Here is a 17832-nt window from a genome sequence, read left to right on the forward strand (position 1 = left end):
CGGGCTTTTTTTTTTCAATGAATAAATTGTTTTTCTCCAATGTTCAACACGTGCCGTGTGTATCATGCATTAAATGCCATAAAATTTGGGGGTGTGTCGGTTCCACTCCCTGGCAACTAGCCTCGCTTCGAAAATCACCATAGCACTAAGTTTAGTACGAGATGAAAGCCCTTGAAAATGTCCTTCTAATGGTGCTAAACTTGATTAGATTGAGCATTGATTTGGGGTCAAATTTATCCGTCGAACTTTTAATTTTCCCTGTGCACAAAAATCCAATAGGAAGGCTTGTTGAGTTTGTTTCTGAGCACAGCTGCGTACTTGTCATTTTCGGTATCAAGAACTCTGGAAGCCTCCCTAAAACTTTGAAATTCGTATGCAGGGACATGCCAGAATGATTCAGGTACAAATTCCGTCTTCCTAGCATTTTTAGTTCCAGAATGAATCAAGAGTATAGCTGAAGGTTTTTATAAGTCCGGGCTTTTTTTTCAATGAATAAATTGTTTTTCTCCAATGTTCAACACGTGCCGTGTGTATCATGCATTAAATGCCATAAAATTTGGGGGTGTGTCGGTTCCACTCCCTGGCAACTAGCCTCGCTTTGAAAATCACCATAGCACTAAGTTCAGTACGAGATGAAAGCCCTTGAAAATGTCCTTCTAATGGTGCTAAATTTGATTAGGTTGAGCAATGATTTGGGGTCAAATTTATCCGTCGAACTTTTGATGTTCTCTGTGCACAAAAAACCCGTAAGAAGGCTTGTTGAGTTTGTTTCTGAGCACAGCTGCGTACTTGTCATTTTCGGTATCAAGAACTCTAGAAGCCGCCTTTAAACTTTGAAATTCGTATGCAGGGACATGCCAGGATGATTCAAGTACAAATTCCGTCTTCCTAGCATTTTTAGTTCCAGAATGAATTAAGAGTATAGCTGAAGGTTTTTATAAGTCCGGGCTTTTTTTTTTCAATAAATAAATTGTTTTTCTCCAATGTTCACCACGCGCCGTGTGTATCATGCATTAAATGCCCTCAAGTTTGGGGGTGTGTCGGTTCCACTCTCTGGCATCTAGCCTCGCTTTGGAAATCACCATAGCACTAAGTTTAGTACGAGATGAAAGCCCTTGAAAATGTCCTTCTAATGGTGCTAAACTTGATTAGATTGAGCATTGATTTGGGGTCAAATTTATCCGTCGAACTTTTAATTTTCTCTGTGCACAAAAATCCCGTAAGAAGGCTTGTTGAGTTTGTTTCTGAGCACAGCTGCGTACTTGTCATTTTCGGTATCAAGAACTCTAAAAGCCGCCCTAAAACTTTGAAATTCGTATGCAGGGACATGCCAGGATGATTCAGGTACAAATTCCGTCTTCCTAGCATTTTTAGTTCCAGAATGAATCAAGAGTATAGCTGAAGGTTTTTATAAGTCCGGGCTTTTTTTTCAATGAATAAATTGTTTGTTTCCAATGTTCAACACGTGCCGTGTGTATCATGCATTAAATGCCATAAAATTTGGGGGTGTGTCGGTTCCACTCCCTGGCAACTAGCCTCGCTTTGGAAATCACCATAGCACTAAGTTTAGTACGAGATGAAAGCCCTTGAAAATGTCCTTCTAATGGTACTAAATTTGATTAGATTGAGCAATGATTTGGGGTCAAATTTATCCGTCGAACTTTTGATGTTCTCTGTGCACAAAAATCCCGTAAGAAGGCTTGTTGAGTTTGTTTCTGAGCACAGCTGCGTACTTGTCATTTTCGGTATCAAGAACTCTAGAAGCCGCCTTTAAACTTTGAAATTCGTATGCAGGGACATGCCAGGATGATTCAGGTACAAATTCCGTCTTCCTAGCATTTTTAGTTCCAGAATGAATTAAGAGTATAGCTGAAGGTTTTTATAAGTCCGGGCTTTTTTTTTTCAATAAATAAATTGTTTTTCTCCAATGTTCACCACGTGCCGTGTGTATCATGCATTAAATGCCCTAAAATTTGGGGGTGTGTCGGTTCCACTCCCTGGCATCTAGCCTCGCTTTGAAAATCACCATAGCACTAAGTTTAGTACGAGATGAAAGCCCTTGAAAATGTCCTTCTAATGGTGCTAAACTTGATTAGATTGAGCAATGATTTGGGGTCAAATTTATCCGTCGAACTTTTAATTTTCTCTGTGCACAAAAATCCCGTAGGAAGGCTTGTTGAGTTTGTTTCTGAGCACAGCTGCGTACTTGTCATTTTCGGTATCAAGAACTCTGGAAGCCGCCCTAAAACTTTGAAATTCGTATGCAGGGACATGCCAGGATGATTCAGGTACAAATTCCGTCTTCCTAGCATTTTTAGTTCCAGAATGAATCAAGAGTATAGCTGAAGGTTTTTATAAGTCCGGGCTTTTTTTTCAATGAATAAATTGTTTGTCTCCAATGTTCAACACGTGCCGTGTGTATCATGCATTAAATGCCATAAAATTTGGGGGTGTGTCGGTTCCACTCCCTGGCAACTAGCCTCGCTTTGGAAATCACCATAGCACTAAGTTTAGTACGAGATGAAAGCCCTTGAAAATGTCCTTCTAATGGTACTAAATTTGATTAGATTGAGCAATGATTTGGGGTCAAATTTATCCGTCGAACTTTTGATGTTCTCTGTGCACAAAAATCCCGTAAGAAGGCTTGTTGAGTTTGTTTCTGAGCACAGCTGCGTACTTGTCATTTTCGGTATCAAGAACTCTAGAAGCCGCCTTTAAACTTTGAAATTCGTATGCAGGGACATGCCAGGATGATTCAGGTACAAATTCCGTCTTCCTAGCATTTTTAGTTCCAGAATGAATTAAGAGTATAGCTGAAGGTTTTTATAAGTCCGGGCTTTTTTTTTTCAATAAATAAATTGTTTTTCTCCAATGTTCACCACGCGCCGTGTGTATCATGCATTAAATGCCCTAAAGTTTGGGGGTGTGTCGGTTCCACTCCCTGGCATCTAGCCTCGCTTTGAAAATCACCATAGCACTAAGTTTAGTACGAGATGAAAGCCCTTGAAAATGTCCTTCTAATGGTGCTAAACTTGATTAGATTGAGCATTGATTTGGGGTCAAATTTATCCGTCGAACTTTTAATTTTCTCTGTGCACAAAAATCCCGTAAGAAGGCTTGTTGAGTTTGTTTCTGAGCACAGCTGCGTACTTGTCATTTTCGGTATCAAGAACTCTAAAAGCCGCCCTAAAACTTTGAAATTCGTATGCAGGGACATGCCAGGATGATTCAGGTACAAATTCCGTCTTCCTAGCATTTTTAGTTCCAGAATGAATCAAGAGTATAGCTGAAGGTTTTTATAAGTCCGGGCTTTTTTTTCAATAAATAAATTGTTTTTCTCCAATGTTCAACACGTGCCGTGTGTATCATACATTAAATGCCCTAAAATTTGGGGGGGGGGGTGTCGGTTCCACTCCCTGGCATCTAGCCTCGCTTTAAAAATCACCATAGCACTAAGTTCAGTACGAGATGAAAGCCGAGATGTTCTCTGTGCACAAAAATCCCGTAAGAAGGCTTGTTGAGTTTGTTTATGAGCACAGCTGCGTACTTGTCATTTTCGGTATCAAGAATTCTAGAAGCCACCTTTAAACTTTGAAATTCGTATGCAGGGACATGCCAGGATGATTCAGGTACAAATTCCGTCTTCCTAGCATTTTTAGTTCCAGAATGAATTAAGAGTATAGCTGAAGGTTTTTATAAGTCCGGGCTTTTTTTTTTCAATAAATAAATTGTTTTTCTCCAATGTTCACCACGCGCCGTGTGTATCATGCATTAGATGCCCTCAAGTTTGGGGTGTGTCGGTTCCACTCCCTGGCATCTAGCCTCGCTTTGAAAATCACCATAGCACTAAGTTTAGTACGAGATGAAAGCCCTTGAAAATGTCCTTCTATTGGTGCTAAACTTGATTAGATTGAGCAATGATTTGGGGTCAAATTTATCCGCCGAACTTTTGATGTTCTCTGTGCACAACAATCCCGTAGGAAGGCTTGTTGAGTTTGTTTCTGAGCACAGCTGCGTACTTGTTATTTTCGGTATCAAGAACTCTAAAAGCCGCCCTAAAACTTTGAAATTCGTATGCAGGGACATGCCAGGATGATTCAGGTACAAATTCCGTCTTCCTAGCATTTTTAGTTCCAGAATGAATTAAGAGTATAGCTGAAGGTTTTTATAAGTCCGGGCTTTTTTTTCAATAAATAAATTGTTTTTCTCCAATGTTCAACACGTGCCGTGTGTATCATGCATTAAATGCCCTAAAATTTATGGGGTATGTCGGGTCTACTCCCTGGCCTCTAGCGTCGCTTTGAAATTACATATAGCACTAATTTTTGTACGAGCGGAAAGCCCTTGAAATTGTCCTTCCGATGGTGCTAAACATGTTCAGATTGAACAATGATTTTGGGTCAAATTGACCCGTTGTACTTTTGATTTTCTCTGTGCACAACAATCCCGTAGGGAGGCTTGTTGAGTTCGTTTCGGAGCACAGCCGCCTTCTTTAAATTTTCGGTAACAAGAAGTCTGGAAGCCGCTCTAAAACTTTGAAATTTGAATTTAGGGACACGCCAGGAGGACGCAGGTACAAACTGCGTCTCTCTATCGTTTTTAGTTCCAGAATAATTAAAAAGCATAGCTGGAAGTTTTTATAAGTCCGTTTTTTTTTCAACGCATATAAATTATTTGTTTTCTCCAATAATCACCACATGCCGTGTGTATCATGCATTAAATGTCCCAAATTTATGGGGTGTGTCGGGTCTACTCCCTAGTCTAGGTTCCTAGACCATTGGTGTTGCGTGGTCACACACAACCAACGTTCCGATTATGCACGGCAAAAACTGTACACGCTTGTAATGAACGAACGCTAGCGGGCGCTCTGTTTTTCTGATTTCATAGACCTTATCGCAAATACCAATGCGCAAGCGCAGACTGTTGAATGAGGTGCATTGTGGGATAGATATGGATGAAATTTTGATACCAGCAAGACCACAATGCACCTAATTCCAAGCTTTACGCGCGCGCCCCGGTATTTGCGATAAGGTCTATGTAGAGATCCGGAAATCAGAGAAACAGAGCGCCCGCTAGCGTTCGTTCATTACAAGCGCTTGCGCATTGCGTGTACAGTTTTTGCCGTGCATATTCGGAACGTTGGTTGTGTGTGACCACGCAACACCAATGGTCTAGGAACCTAGACTATCTACTCCCTCGCCTCTAGCGTCGCCTTTGAAAATCTCCATAGCACTAATTCTTGTACGATAAAAAAGCCCTTGAAGTTGTCCATCCAATGGTGCTAAACTTGTTTAGATTGTGGTATTAATATTTTACTCTGGGGTGCAACCATGGAGCAATAAACTCCATGGTGCAACGAACGAGCGACTGTTATGACATGTGTAGCGCCCTCCAGCTGCAGTTCTCGAGACGGCTGCATAGATACTGTATGTACTACACGTGCACAATGGAGTGCAGCAGCTGCAGCAGCTACACGTAGCGCGCCCCACACAGGAAATAAAGAAAAGCACATTTCTTTGTGCGTCTTTCTCGGCTCCACAATGAAAATGTCTTGGCCTAAAGTCATATTATTTGGAGACTCTCTCTCACAGGTAGGTAGATATCACTGACATTGAAAACATAAGTAAGTATCACTAGAAAGGTGCTGAGGATATCCAATATTATATCCATTTTTGTGAGACGACGTGCTATATATGTGCGATTCGTCGGGTGACCTGGGGTGGATTTCACAAAGGTAGTCCTAACGGGTCTTACTACTTGCCGTCTACTCGCCGTCAACTCGCCGTCAACTCCTCCAATCTACATTTAAAATCCACAAAAGAAACATAGAACTGTAAAGTATCAGCTCAAAGAGAATTCGCGAAAGTTTTAGGTCATATTTCGGAATAAAAATTGAGTTTTTTTCTCGTGAAAAAATTATCTCGAAACAGCAAAACCGTCGGCCGCCATCTTGCTTTTTCACATTGATTAGTCTTGGCCCAAGATGTCAATGATTGGTACTTTTTTTTTATCAACATAAAGTCGTTTTTGTGAATGAATTTTTACCGAAAACCATGAGAAATATGTAGTTTAGCCCAGACTTAACACTTCCGTGTCCCATTTATAAATTTTTCATGTAAATTTAATGAGTTGACGGCAAGAAAATGAGTTGACGGCGAGTTGACGGTAAGTCGGCGAGTTGACGGCAAGTAGTAGGACCGGTCCTAACTTTAGGACTAGTCCTAGGCAATGCTAAGAGATAGGACTGGTCCTAAGTTAAGACCAGTAACTCATCCTAACTTAGCTAAGTGCTGCGAATTCACGCCTTTTTCTTTTAGTTGACAAAAAATGCACTGATGCAATACCAATTGATGCCCTAATTACTTTCCTTTTTTTATTAGAAGTATGCAAAATACATTTTCACTGGGTGTGAAACCACGGTGGAGCACAACAACGTTTAATGTCGTCAATCAATTTCTGCTGGATAAACAAACCCAATGACCTGTTAAATTGGTTATTCTAATGGATAAATAATAGTTAAAATATTGTGTATTACTTTTTATTTTCTATGAACCTCCCTACAAACATTGCTTTGTTTTTTTGGATTTGCTTTGGGGTGGAACTGGAATTGCAATTATTTAATTAAAACAAGTGTAGACCTTCTTATTTTCCCATCATATGAAATAGGCCCTTGAAAAAGTAACTTTGTATCTAAGATAAGGGTTGTTTACATGAATATTCGTTTTCATCGTGCACTGACGCAAAAGACCGCCCAACGATATAACAGGTCAGAACGGATACAGGAACACAAATACAGTTAGCATTACTTCGAATAAATCACACCATTCAGGACTTAATTAATGCCGTGTCCGAAACTGTGTCGCCGTTTCGGACACGGCGAGGGTTCCTATACTTCAACACCCCTGACAGGACACAGACGCACTGAGCTAGCTTGTTGTCGCTAGCCGTTGCCGAAGCCGTTGCCGAAGTCGCAGTTTTGGACACACGGCCAAAAATGCGTAGGGGGCGACTGTCGTGACTGTGTTGGGGGCGACTTTGTCGGGGGCATTGTGTCGGGGGGGGGGGGCGACTTTGTAGGAGGCGACATTGTGAGGGGGCGAGTTTGTACCTGGAGGGGGTAAGCTTGCTAGGGGGCAACTTTGCAGGGGGCGACTTTGCGGGGAGGCGAGATGACTGGTTTCCACTCATGCTACTACACTACGTAATGTGTGTGCTTGCCGTCAACTCGCTGACTTGCCGTCAACTCGCCGTCAACTGATGTTCGTGCCATCAACTCATTAAATATCAACAATTTATAATGGGACATGAAAGTGTTTATGATACCTCTTATGGTTTTGGTAGAAATACAAATAGAACACAGGGCCACTCCACTTATAATCCACGCTGCATGAATGCAATCAGGGATAGGCAGGGTTAGGGTTAGCCGAGTGTGGCCCTGTATTCTATAGCATGTATAGTATAGTTAATCCTAACAAATATGCAGGAAAGCGCCCCCACCCCAGTTCACCTTGTTGTTCAAGCTCTGTGAAAAGCAAGATGGCGGCCGACGGTTTTGCTGCTTACTCAATTTTTTGTCCGAAATGTAACCTAAAACTTTCTCTAAAGAATTCTCTTTTATTTAGCTAATAATAGATATACTTTACAGTTCAATGCTTCTTTTGTGAATTTTAAATGCATATTGGAGGAGTTGACGGAAAGTTGATGGCACAAGTGAGTTTAGGGCGAGTTGATGGCTACAGTTGCGATAACGTAACCCTCCTGCCGACGGCGGAGCCGTAGGGTTACAAAGCTTTCACAATGTGTGCAGGGCGAAATGGTTAAACACGTACAATTTTGACATTTAGTTAGCAGATTTGCTCCATTTTTACCACTTTTGAAAATTATGACACAAATTCTTGGAACACAAACTTGATCCTCAATGTCTAATGAATCCTTCCATATCACTCAAAACACCATTGAGGAAATAATTTGAAGAAAAAGGACAAAAACTTACCAGATCCTGAGCGAAAGAGTAAAACATGTCCCAGGTTGAGAATTTGAATCTGAGTAGGGCGGAAATTTTCACAGGTTTGTTATTTTACGCATCTATTGAGATACACCAACTGTAAAGGCTAGTCTTACCAATAGTGTCCAGTGTCTTTAAACACGGTAGACCGATCTACATGTATGACATTTAAAGTTTGGTGATTTTTAGGTAGGAACTGTACTCGTGGGGTGTTTCCATAATTTTTTTTTTTGATTGACATTTATCCAGCTTATATAATCCTAATCAATTGATAAAGGTTGGTGTTTTTTTTGTCCCTTTACCCACACAGGAAGAGTACTTTATAATAAACCAAATTAATTTTGTTTTCTGTTTTCTTTTTATTTCAACAGTTTGCTTTTAGTGAAGGGGGATGGGGCTCATCTCTTGCAAATTTATTGCAAAGGTTTGTTGCCGGCAGATTTTTTTTAAAGTTTTTAAAAAGTTGTTTTCAGTGAATGATTTAACGTGGCTTTTTGGTCGAGTGCACACTGCACCCAAGCTCAGGTGTTTCTGATCAGCAGAGTGGCGGGTTTGAGTCCCGTTCCTGACACTTGTGTCCTTTTGTAAAGCAGGACATGGAACGGATGGAACATAAAGCCGTGGGTTCTGTGTGTTGTGTATGCAAATAAAATAACCCAGTTTGCCCCAGGGTTTTTTGATGGTTGACTGCAGATGGCGCCACAGCTCCCGGTAAAACTTTACGAATTATGTAGACCAAGCATTGCCAAGTAAAGAGAGAGATGGAGCCTTTTTATTTTGATATATGAAGAAATTTGAAATTATGGTATCAGCTTTTAATAATTTGGACTTGACTGTGTTTCTGCATATGTCACTTAACTTGATTGTATTTTTCTATTATCATGCAAAGCTTTAATCCCTACATTAGCTGATTACCCCCATCCCCAAACAAACAAAACAAACTAGAAAAAGCAAAAACAGTGTATAAGACAAAACTTATAATAAAAGCACTCCAAACAGACCGAGCAAGTTTTTGTGAATGCTAAACCAAGGAATTTTTGTTTTCCCTGAATGGGTTCTTTGCTGCTGTTTCTTTTGTTTCTCTCTGCAGCTCAATAAGAAAAGTTTGCAAACTGAGTCTGTAATTACTGTAGACCTTGCGGACAAGTCAATAATGTCTGTTGCGGTGACAGTCAAGGTCTTGGTACATGTACATGTCGTGCGTAGTGATTCAGGCTGAATACTAATTGACTAATCCCACATGAGACTGCACAGCGCGAGAGCAGTAGTCTCGCAGGGGGCGAGCAGTCTTGCGATATCACTGCTCTGGAGCAAAGCTGCTGGCTATTAACTAATTCCACATGAGACTGCACAGCGCGAGAGCAGAAGTCTCGCGGGGGGCGACCAGTCTTCCGAAATCACTGCTCTGGATGGAGCAAAGCTGCTGGCTATTGACTAATCCCACGCGAGACTGCACAGCGCGAAAAAGCAGTAGTCTCGCAGGGGGGCGACCAGTCTTGCGAAATCACTGCTCTGAAGCAAAGCTGCTGGCTATTAACTAATTCCACATGAGACTGCACAGCTCGAGAGCAGTAGTCTAGCGGGGGGCGACCAGTCTTGCGAAACCACTGCTCTGGAGCAAAGCTGCTGGCTATTGACTAATCCCACATGAGACTGCACAGCGCGAAAAAGCAGTAGTCTCGCGAGGGGCGACCAGTCTTGCGAAATCACTGCTCTGGAGCAAAGCTGCTGGCTATTGACTAATCCCACATGAGACTGCACAGCGCGAGAGCAGTAGTCTCGCGGGGGGCGAGCAGTCTTGCGAAATCACTGCTCTGGAGCAAAGCTGCTGGCTATTAACCACATGAGACTGCACAGCGCGAGAGCAGTAGTCTCGCGGGGGGCGACCAGTCTTCCGAAATCACTGCTCTGGATGGAGCAAAGCTGCTGGCTATTGACTAAATCCCACGCGAGACTGCACAGCGCGAAAAAGCAGTAGTCTCGCAGGGGGGCGACCAGTCTTGCGAAATCACTGCTCTGAAGCAAAGCTGCTGGCTATTAGCTAATTCCACATGAGACTGCACAGTGCGAGAGCAGTAGTCTCGCAGGGGGCGACCAGTCTTGCGAAACCACTGCTCTGGAGCAAAGCTGCTGGCTATTGACTAATCCCACATGAGACTGCACAGCGCGAAAAAGCAGTAGGCTCGCGAGGGGCGACCAGTCTTGCGAAATCACTGCTCTGGAGCAAAGCTGCTGGCTATTGACTAATCCCACATGAGACTGCACAGCGCGAGAGCAGTAGTCTCGCGGGGGGCGACCAGTCTTGCGAAATCACTGCTCTGGAGCAGAGCTGCTGGCTATTGACTAATCCCACATGAGACTGCACAGCGAGAGAGCATAGTCTCACAGGGGGTGACCAGTCTTGCTAGAACATTGCCAGTGTTGCGGGAATCACGGACAGAGTTGGAACGCTATCACTGCGACAGTCAATTTACGACTTGTTTACAAGTCTAAGCTTACTCATATTGTATCCTATTACATGTATTATTTTATAGGAAGTGTGACGTTCTAAACAGAGGGTTCTCTGGCTACAACTCCACATGGGGTCGCATCGCTCTACCGAGATGCATTCCAAAGGAAGACATACCCTACATTGCTATGGTTACCATCTTCTTCGGAGCCAATGACTCTGTTCTGGAGGAGACGAGGGGTGCTAAATTTGTCAGCCTGGACGACTTCTCTGCAAATCTGCAGGTAGTTTGTGACACAATTCCATTTCAAAAGTCAAAAGTTGTAATTTAATGGTGAACACTTATGTACACTAGCCCTTTTCACACTGTATTTCTTATCCCTGTGGAACACAGCCTCGAGAGGCTCAGGAGTTTTTTACCCCTTGGTTACCTCGGCACTCTTTCACATTGTATCACCATATCACCGGGTTTGGTTGAACACTACAAGAGTACCTACATGTATGGTTTTACCGCTCACCCCTTTGTGTACCCCAGAGGAGGGGTGGCTATTCACACCCTCCCCCCTCCTACCGGGGTATGCTCATTTGGTCGGTAGCTCAGGGTTTAAGCAATCCAAGCTTGGAAGGGCCAGCTGTTATTCCCAGAGATTTTGACGTCACAACTCTGTTTTTGTCTCCCAATGTTTCACAGGAGTTGAGCACATTTCAACTTATGCAAATTGTTTGTTGCAATTTGTGACGTTAGAATTTTTTTCGCATTTGCATTCACAGGAAGTGTGAACCAGACTTAACTTAATGCTTTGCTCAGCAATATTCAACCCATTTGACTCTTGTTTTTTACAGGATATGGTTCAGTATTTAGTAGATGGAGGCATGCAGTCAGATAACATCATTATCATTTCACCACCACCACTAGACGACAAAGTCTGGAGCAAGGGATGCCTGAAGAATGGTATGTAGTATGGGAAGCTGGTTAAGTTTGATGCGAAACACTGTTACAGGCCTGGGCCCAATTTCATAGAGCTGCTTTTGCACTAAAAAGCAGTTAAGCACAACAAAATTATGCTTACCAAAAGAAGGTTGCCAGCCAAACTACTATATTATTTGTACAATTTCTGACTGGTATCCTGCTCATTCTTGCTAAGCATAGAGCTGCTTTTACACTTACAGCAGCTAAGCACAACGGAATTATGCTTACCCAAAGAAGGCTGCCAGCCAAATTACCATAATAATTTGTACAATTTGTGACTGGTATCCTGGTTATTCTTGCTTAGCAGAAAATTGTTAAGCAAGTTATGAAAGTGTGCCCTTAAGTTTCATATTTAAGAGGTCAAGGCCATTTTCATTTAGCAAGGCCATTTTCATTTAGCAAATAACTTTGTCCCAAAAACCTGAAAAAAATGTAGCAGTACAAATCACAATTGGTGTTGCTATACCATGTACATGTAGACCTACTTTTGTGTTTATTATTTGAAACACCAGATGAGGGTCTCTGTGTTGTGTTTTACAGACAGTCCTGTCAATCGGAAAAACTCCAACACTGGGCTGTACGCCAAGGCATGCTGCCGAGTATCAAAGGAATGCTCCGTTGAATGCTTAGATGTGTGGACACTGATGCAGGAAGAGCAGGTAAGACCGGGGCATCTTGAGTGCTCTATTTGTCTCATAGTTTACCCCCTTTTTTGTGTTCTGGAAATCTCAGGAATCCTTTCGAAATATTGACTCTTTCGCGTACATGTAATACATGTAGACCAGTTTCAAAGAAACGATCATTGCGCTTAAAGTATTATTACCTCTGGTCACATGGGCTATTTGTTTCATACTTTAAACCACCTCAGCTTCCTTGGGAATATTAAGCTTGTGCTGCCATGTGTAAACATGTAGCCCACCAATACCCCCATCACACCAAACTCGTTCTCACTATGTTTTTAAAAATGTAGTCTTGGTGCAAGATATTGTTATTCACACTATCACTCAACTTTTGCGATCCACCCGCGCTCGCTCCCTCCTCGCCGTGCACATTACTATCATAGTGAGAATAAGTTCGGTGTGATAGGTGGGAGGGGGGTCAAGAAACATAATACATGTACTTGCCTAATCTTATTACGCATCAAACAGCACAATTTGTGCCAATCAAGAGGATCAATAGGAAACTTGAAGAAATGTTTGGGCTAATTTCGATGCATTTTTGTGAATAAGTTCTTGCATATTTTTGTGTGTGAATAATTATGCAGATTTGTGATTTACTATGTGCATTTGTGAACTTTTTATGAAGATTTGTTGAAAATAGTATGCACTGTCTGTGAATGTTAAATGCATTTATATTTGGAATGATTATGTGTGAGTTTGCATGCAGATTTTGTGAATAATGTGTATCTTTGTGAACTTTTATGCAGATTTGTGAATAATTTTGTGCATGTCATTCTCAATACAAATCACTGCTTGTTAGTAATAATAAACAAACCTTTGTTTTTTATGTTTCATTGAATTCATTTATGCCTTTACTTACATTAAGACTTTTCTCCAACAGTGCAGTAACTTTCCTCACAATATATTGAGGTGTGCCTAGAATATTTTTTTGCACAACTTTCATGACTCAAGCATTTCATGCCATGATGTAGCCCTGGCGGCCTTACACTTTCGTATTGTACTACAGTGACGTCCTGGACATTAGGGTACATTTCTGGGGCGGAAAATGTTCACAGCTTCATAACTCAAATCTTACCTCCAACATGCCACTAATTTCAACAGATTCACATTCCATGGCAGCATATATTTTTCTGCGGTGGGTTTTGGTCGTCATACATTCTTCACAAATTCGTCATTTTCATGAAATAATGCAGCTCCCAATGTTAAGAAATTCAAATTTTTGTTCGTACTCTAACAGTCTGCTGTGTGTACGCAAGACGCACAACGCGCAAATATTGTGTTGCGTTTGCGTGTTTACGCTGTGCAGTCAGGATAATGGTGACCAAGAATTCATGCGTCTTGCATCATGCGTCTTGCACGCGAATTTATACGCGTGCGCACGGCAACAGACAACTGTGAGAAAACAATCAAAACAGGAATTTTTTAACGTTGGGAGCTTCATCATTTCATGAAAATGACGGATTTGTGAGGAATATATGAGGACCAAAACCCACCGCAGAAAAATGTATGCCGCCATAGATTGTGATTCTGTTGAAATTAGTGGCTTGTTGCAGGTAAGACTTGAGTTATAAAGCTTTGAAAATTTTCCGCCCAAGAAACGGGCCTCAATAGTTCGGACTATGTATCTGTGTACAGAGGAAGAGTCCTATGTAGGGCTAGCCATGATAGTGCTTTATGATTAGTTTGAATTTCCTGTGAATTTATCTTTGTATGCATTTGTATCTTTTTAAACCTTTTCTTTTGTGTTTGATTTAAAAATGCAATGGCTATTTTATTCATTCATTTCCTTTGTAGAAACCTGTGATGAATATTTAATTAGGCCTACATGTGTGTGTTATCTGCTGGTGCACTTAATACCACGAGAGGTTTGTGGTAACACCATGTGACAATCACTTTTGAGTAGTGTTGGTTATCTGTAAACAGCTCAACGTTTTCAATCATTGTGCTCTGATCGTCTTCAGGAGAAAAGTTGAGTCATAAGTCCAAGCCTTCAAACGTGCTTTCAAAACCCTTTCGTTCTCAGCGCCTTGAATCCTTTGGCAATTTGGCGCTTATAAATTCTGTTATTATTATTTATTATTATTATTAAACAATCGTTTCTTTTTAGACCCTCAAAAAGAGATATTCACATGGTGTCACGGCAAAACTCTCTAAAGTTATACTTCCACCCTGCGAAGTTTCAAACCATACTTACCTAATACCTTGTAATTTGATCCCCTGATATTTCTGTTGAAAAATTTGTTCCAAGTTTCTGTAAGTTTCTGTCACATTCCTTACATGTTTTACCTGCTTGCCTTGCCTGTTAACACACAGACCTTGTAAAATTTGTTTCTTAATTTGATAATCTCTTGTTGCTGAATTTTGTTTGTGTGGTTTGATCAATGTTATCTGTAGATACTTGTTTTGTGAAGTACATGTACATGAAACCTACTGTATAAGAGCCATAATTTATTAAAAAGTACATGTACATAGTTTGTTGTGTACTAAATATCAATAAACGTAGAATGAATGTTATTGAGTATTATTAAATAGGCCTGCTACCCTATTATATAAATATTAAACATTATTTACACATGAACTATCAAATTAATTTACTGTTGTTGTTTGTGACTTTAGAATTGGCAAAGGTTCCTGGTGGATGGTCTTCACCTATCCGAGGAAGGTTCCAGATTCCTCGGACAACATCTTCTGAGAATGGCAGAGGTAAGAACAAGCAAGCTCTCGACGCAACTCCCCGACTGGAAAGATATCGACGTCGCCAATCCTGAAAAAAGCTTCCCCTCATGAAATTTCAAAGGCTCTAAGGTTTGTGATTGTTGTTAAATCATGAAACTGATGAGAGTTCCCGCATCTGCGGAAATTTCTTTGGGTATTTTCCTAAGCCTTATGGACGTTTGCAGGGCTTGGACTTAATACTGGACGGCATCAGGCCCCAGGCTAGTTTGCATCGGGCCAGGAAACTCATGACAGAATAAGTCTGGTGGTCTAGTTTGAATAATAATACCTCACCCCATCAAACAAATATGTTCAAAAGCTGTCTTTCGAATATCTTTCAATTGTTTTGGGTATTTATGAAAGTTGTACCCATAAATAACGATAACCGTGACATTGCTGAATCATATTTTGATTCTGGTCTTGTTAATAAATTTTTCGTGGCCAGCACAATATTTGAGGAACATGTACAAGCCCTGCAGTACGATTCACTGAAAGATTCACTGAATGCCTAGAACCAAAACAAGTTTTTATATTTTTTATATTTGTGCATCTTGCCATTATACACAGGCGTTCACATGATTGTGCTGCTCCTTACTGTGTATGTGAATAGCGTGAATATAACTTTGTTGTAGGTGAACCCAACCCCTTCTCAAAACTAATATAAAACAATTAGAATCCAACCTTGATATCTATTTAGGGGTTAAATATTTATATTTATAAGGTTTATTCCACTTGTGTTGTGGTTCAGGGTGTCATAGTCCAGTGTTTAAGAGCATCGGACTCTGGCTGAGTCATGGGTGGGGATCATGTGGGTTCGAATCCCAGTCATGGTCATTGATCAAGATGCTTTACTATAAAATTGCTTCTCTTTACCGAGGGTCACTAAAATTGGTTCCTGCTAGGCTAGAGGTTGATATTGTGTTTGAAAAAGTCACTGGAGTGCAACGGCAGCTCAGGGCTGTGTACTCCCCAGGGAGGTGAGAAAAAGTAAAGGAATGTTATCGGCCCCATGACAATGCATGACCAGGGCACTGATGTGAAGCGCATTTAGACATTATTGTGAAATGCACTATTATGAGAACTACATGTAGTTTACAATGGTTTACTAATCATGGAGACCACCCACCATGTTTACATGTCCTTCCCCAGTGGTTTACGCATCCCTGCCATAAAACATTCTCGTTGTGTGTGGCATTTCTACCAAGCCCGGGAGGCATTGCGCTACAATTTAATTGGCACTTGACAACCCCTGCTTTTTTTGTTAATTTTCCACTGTCTGGGATAAGTTTTGCTTCTCCAAAGAAAATTGAGTCCTGCTCTTTAGAAACAGGTCTGCAGGAGTTCTACCTGTACATGTAGTTGCATTAGGGGTGTATCGGTAGGTTATAAGAAAGTAAGCTAACTTTTGGTTTATTTTAAATTGTTTTTTTTTTTTTCTTCTTGGGTTTGGATCGAGAATTGCTGAGTAGTAGTGCTATTTTCACTGGTTGTACTGTTCTTTCTGCTGCTCCATTTGAAGCATGGTGATTTTGAGGAACTATATATTATACTGTCATACACTCATGAAATTCTCTTGTAATGGAAAACCATTCGTCTTTTACCTCGCCAATGAGATCCTTGATGACTAGCCTCTTTACATATATGCACTGTAGTCCCCTGTAGTTTGGAACTCTGTGGGATGAATTGATCGTGTTCTTATGAAATGGTCGACATTTGTATGATGCCGATGTACATGGACCAAAACCATCTCTCTGATAAACGACTAGTGTGGTTGCATGGGTTGTTCTCTTTTCGTCAATGGTCTCCTCATTTATGTCATTGTTATCTCCTGTTATCTCTAGCACTGTCAAATGAAAGACAATGGCCCATTTGACTCGGCATTGTAACTAGTTGTTTTGATCCCGTGATATGACAGATTACCATTCCTATACATACATGTAGGCTTGCATGCTTCTTGGGCATCTTTGTGCGAGCTTGAGAGGCACAATGGATAAATCGTTGGGCCAGCATTACTATGCGTCTTTCATCAGCGGCATTCCTACAAGTTGATCCTGTAAACTTGTCCCCTTCCTCTTTTTTTTTCTTTTTTTTATTCAAAAAAACACGTGGAATGATTGATTTCAAAGAAGTCATTGACATTTGGAGGTCTGATTGAAATGTCACAGTGGCACTTCCAGATTTCTGCTTTGATTATGTAGTTTGGCAAATCGATATCGTTTGCCTTGATCATCACTTCCTTTTGAGGTTGAATTTCCACTCTGTGGATTAATGGTGGGTGTATAACCAAGGAAGACCTCTGACAGTTAAGTTCCCTAGAGTGTGTAATGACTTATTGCTTAATTAAGGAAAGCCTGAAACTTGCAGTACTTTCAAGACGTTTTAATTCCAACAGATACGTGGCTGCTGTTTCACCTTTTTCGGATCTTGTGTGTGGAACTTAACTCTTTCGGCTATGACTAGCGTTTCGGGAGTGTAGTGGTTCTCGCTAGCACTTTTAACTCTTTAAATGACTTACATGTACATGTAGGCCTATCACTTGGTTTTCCTGGTGAGACTAAATTCATTAAAAGCAGACCATACAACTTTGGTCCAATCACCGTCAAAAATAGGCCTTTACCACTACATTTGTAGGTCTTCCGCAATTGCTTAAGTGACAAAGATTTGCTCTATGTGTTTCTACATGTAGGTAGAATTCAAACTGTTCTTCTCCCTTCCAATATTCACCTATCTTGCCTATATCAATGATGGCATTGGGTTCCCTATATGTTCCTATTACTTGGCTTGGAACTTTAGTATGAAACCCTAGTGCGTTTTTCTAAATGTACATGTACACCTTTTTTAAACACCCTGTGTTGTGGGGTTAGGTCTAAACAAGAGACCAGATGGCTGTTGTTAAAAAGAACACTTTGACATTACCTCAATCCTTTGCCAACAGAGGGCTCACTTCATATATTACCGTTTGCCAAAGAACTTATCGCAAATACTCACTACGCTCATTTAGGCGTGAAATGAG

General features: G+C 41.0%; 1 protein-coding gene across 1 annotated transcript; it reads left to right on the top strand.

Annotated features, from left to right (window-relative positions):
• The first annotated feature begins 5201 nt into the window (after positions 1 to 5201).
• Positions 5202 to 15028, top strand: LOC117288516 (isoamyl acetate-hydrolyzing esterase 1 homolog). Its single transcript, XM_033769405.1, has 6 exons — positions 5202 to 5591; positions 8377 to 8429; positions 10540 to 10738; positions 11298 to 11406; positions 11965 to 12083; positions 14721 to 15028. Exons 1-6 carry the CDS (start codon positions 5373 to 5375, stop codon positions 14889 to 14891), a joined length of 870 nt encoding a protein of 289 aa, XP_033625296.1. The 5' UTR covers positions 5202 to 5372; the 3' UTR covers positions 14892 to 15028.
• The last annotated feature ends 2804 nt before the right edge of the window (positions 15029 to 17832 follow it).

The sequence above is a fragment of the Asterias rubens genome, chromosome 3 (assembly GCF_902459465.1).
Source record: "Asterias rubens chromosome 3, eAstRub1.3, whole genome shotgun sequence".
NCBI classification, from domain to species: Eukaryota; Metazoa; Echinodermata; class Asteroidea; order Forcipulatida; family Asteriidae; genus Asterias; species Asterias rubens.

What these genes read in the sequence shown, in the direction of transcription:
- LOC117288516 (XM_033769405.1), top strand. Translation starts at nt 5,373, where the DNA reads ATGACATGTGTAGCGCCCTCCAGCTGCAGTTCTCGAGACGGCTGCATA. An exon ending in TTGGAGACTCTCTCTCACAG is followed by an intron (nt 5,592 to 8,376) that starts GTAGGTAGATAT and finishes TTATTTCAACAG; the next exon opens with TTTGCTTTTAGTGAAGGGGG. An exon ending in CAAGGGATGCCTGAAGAATG is followed by an intron (nt 11,407 to 11,964) that starts GTATGTAGTATG and finishes TGTGTTTTACAG; the next exon opens with ACAGTCCTGTCAATCGGAAA.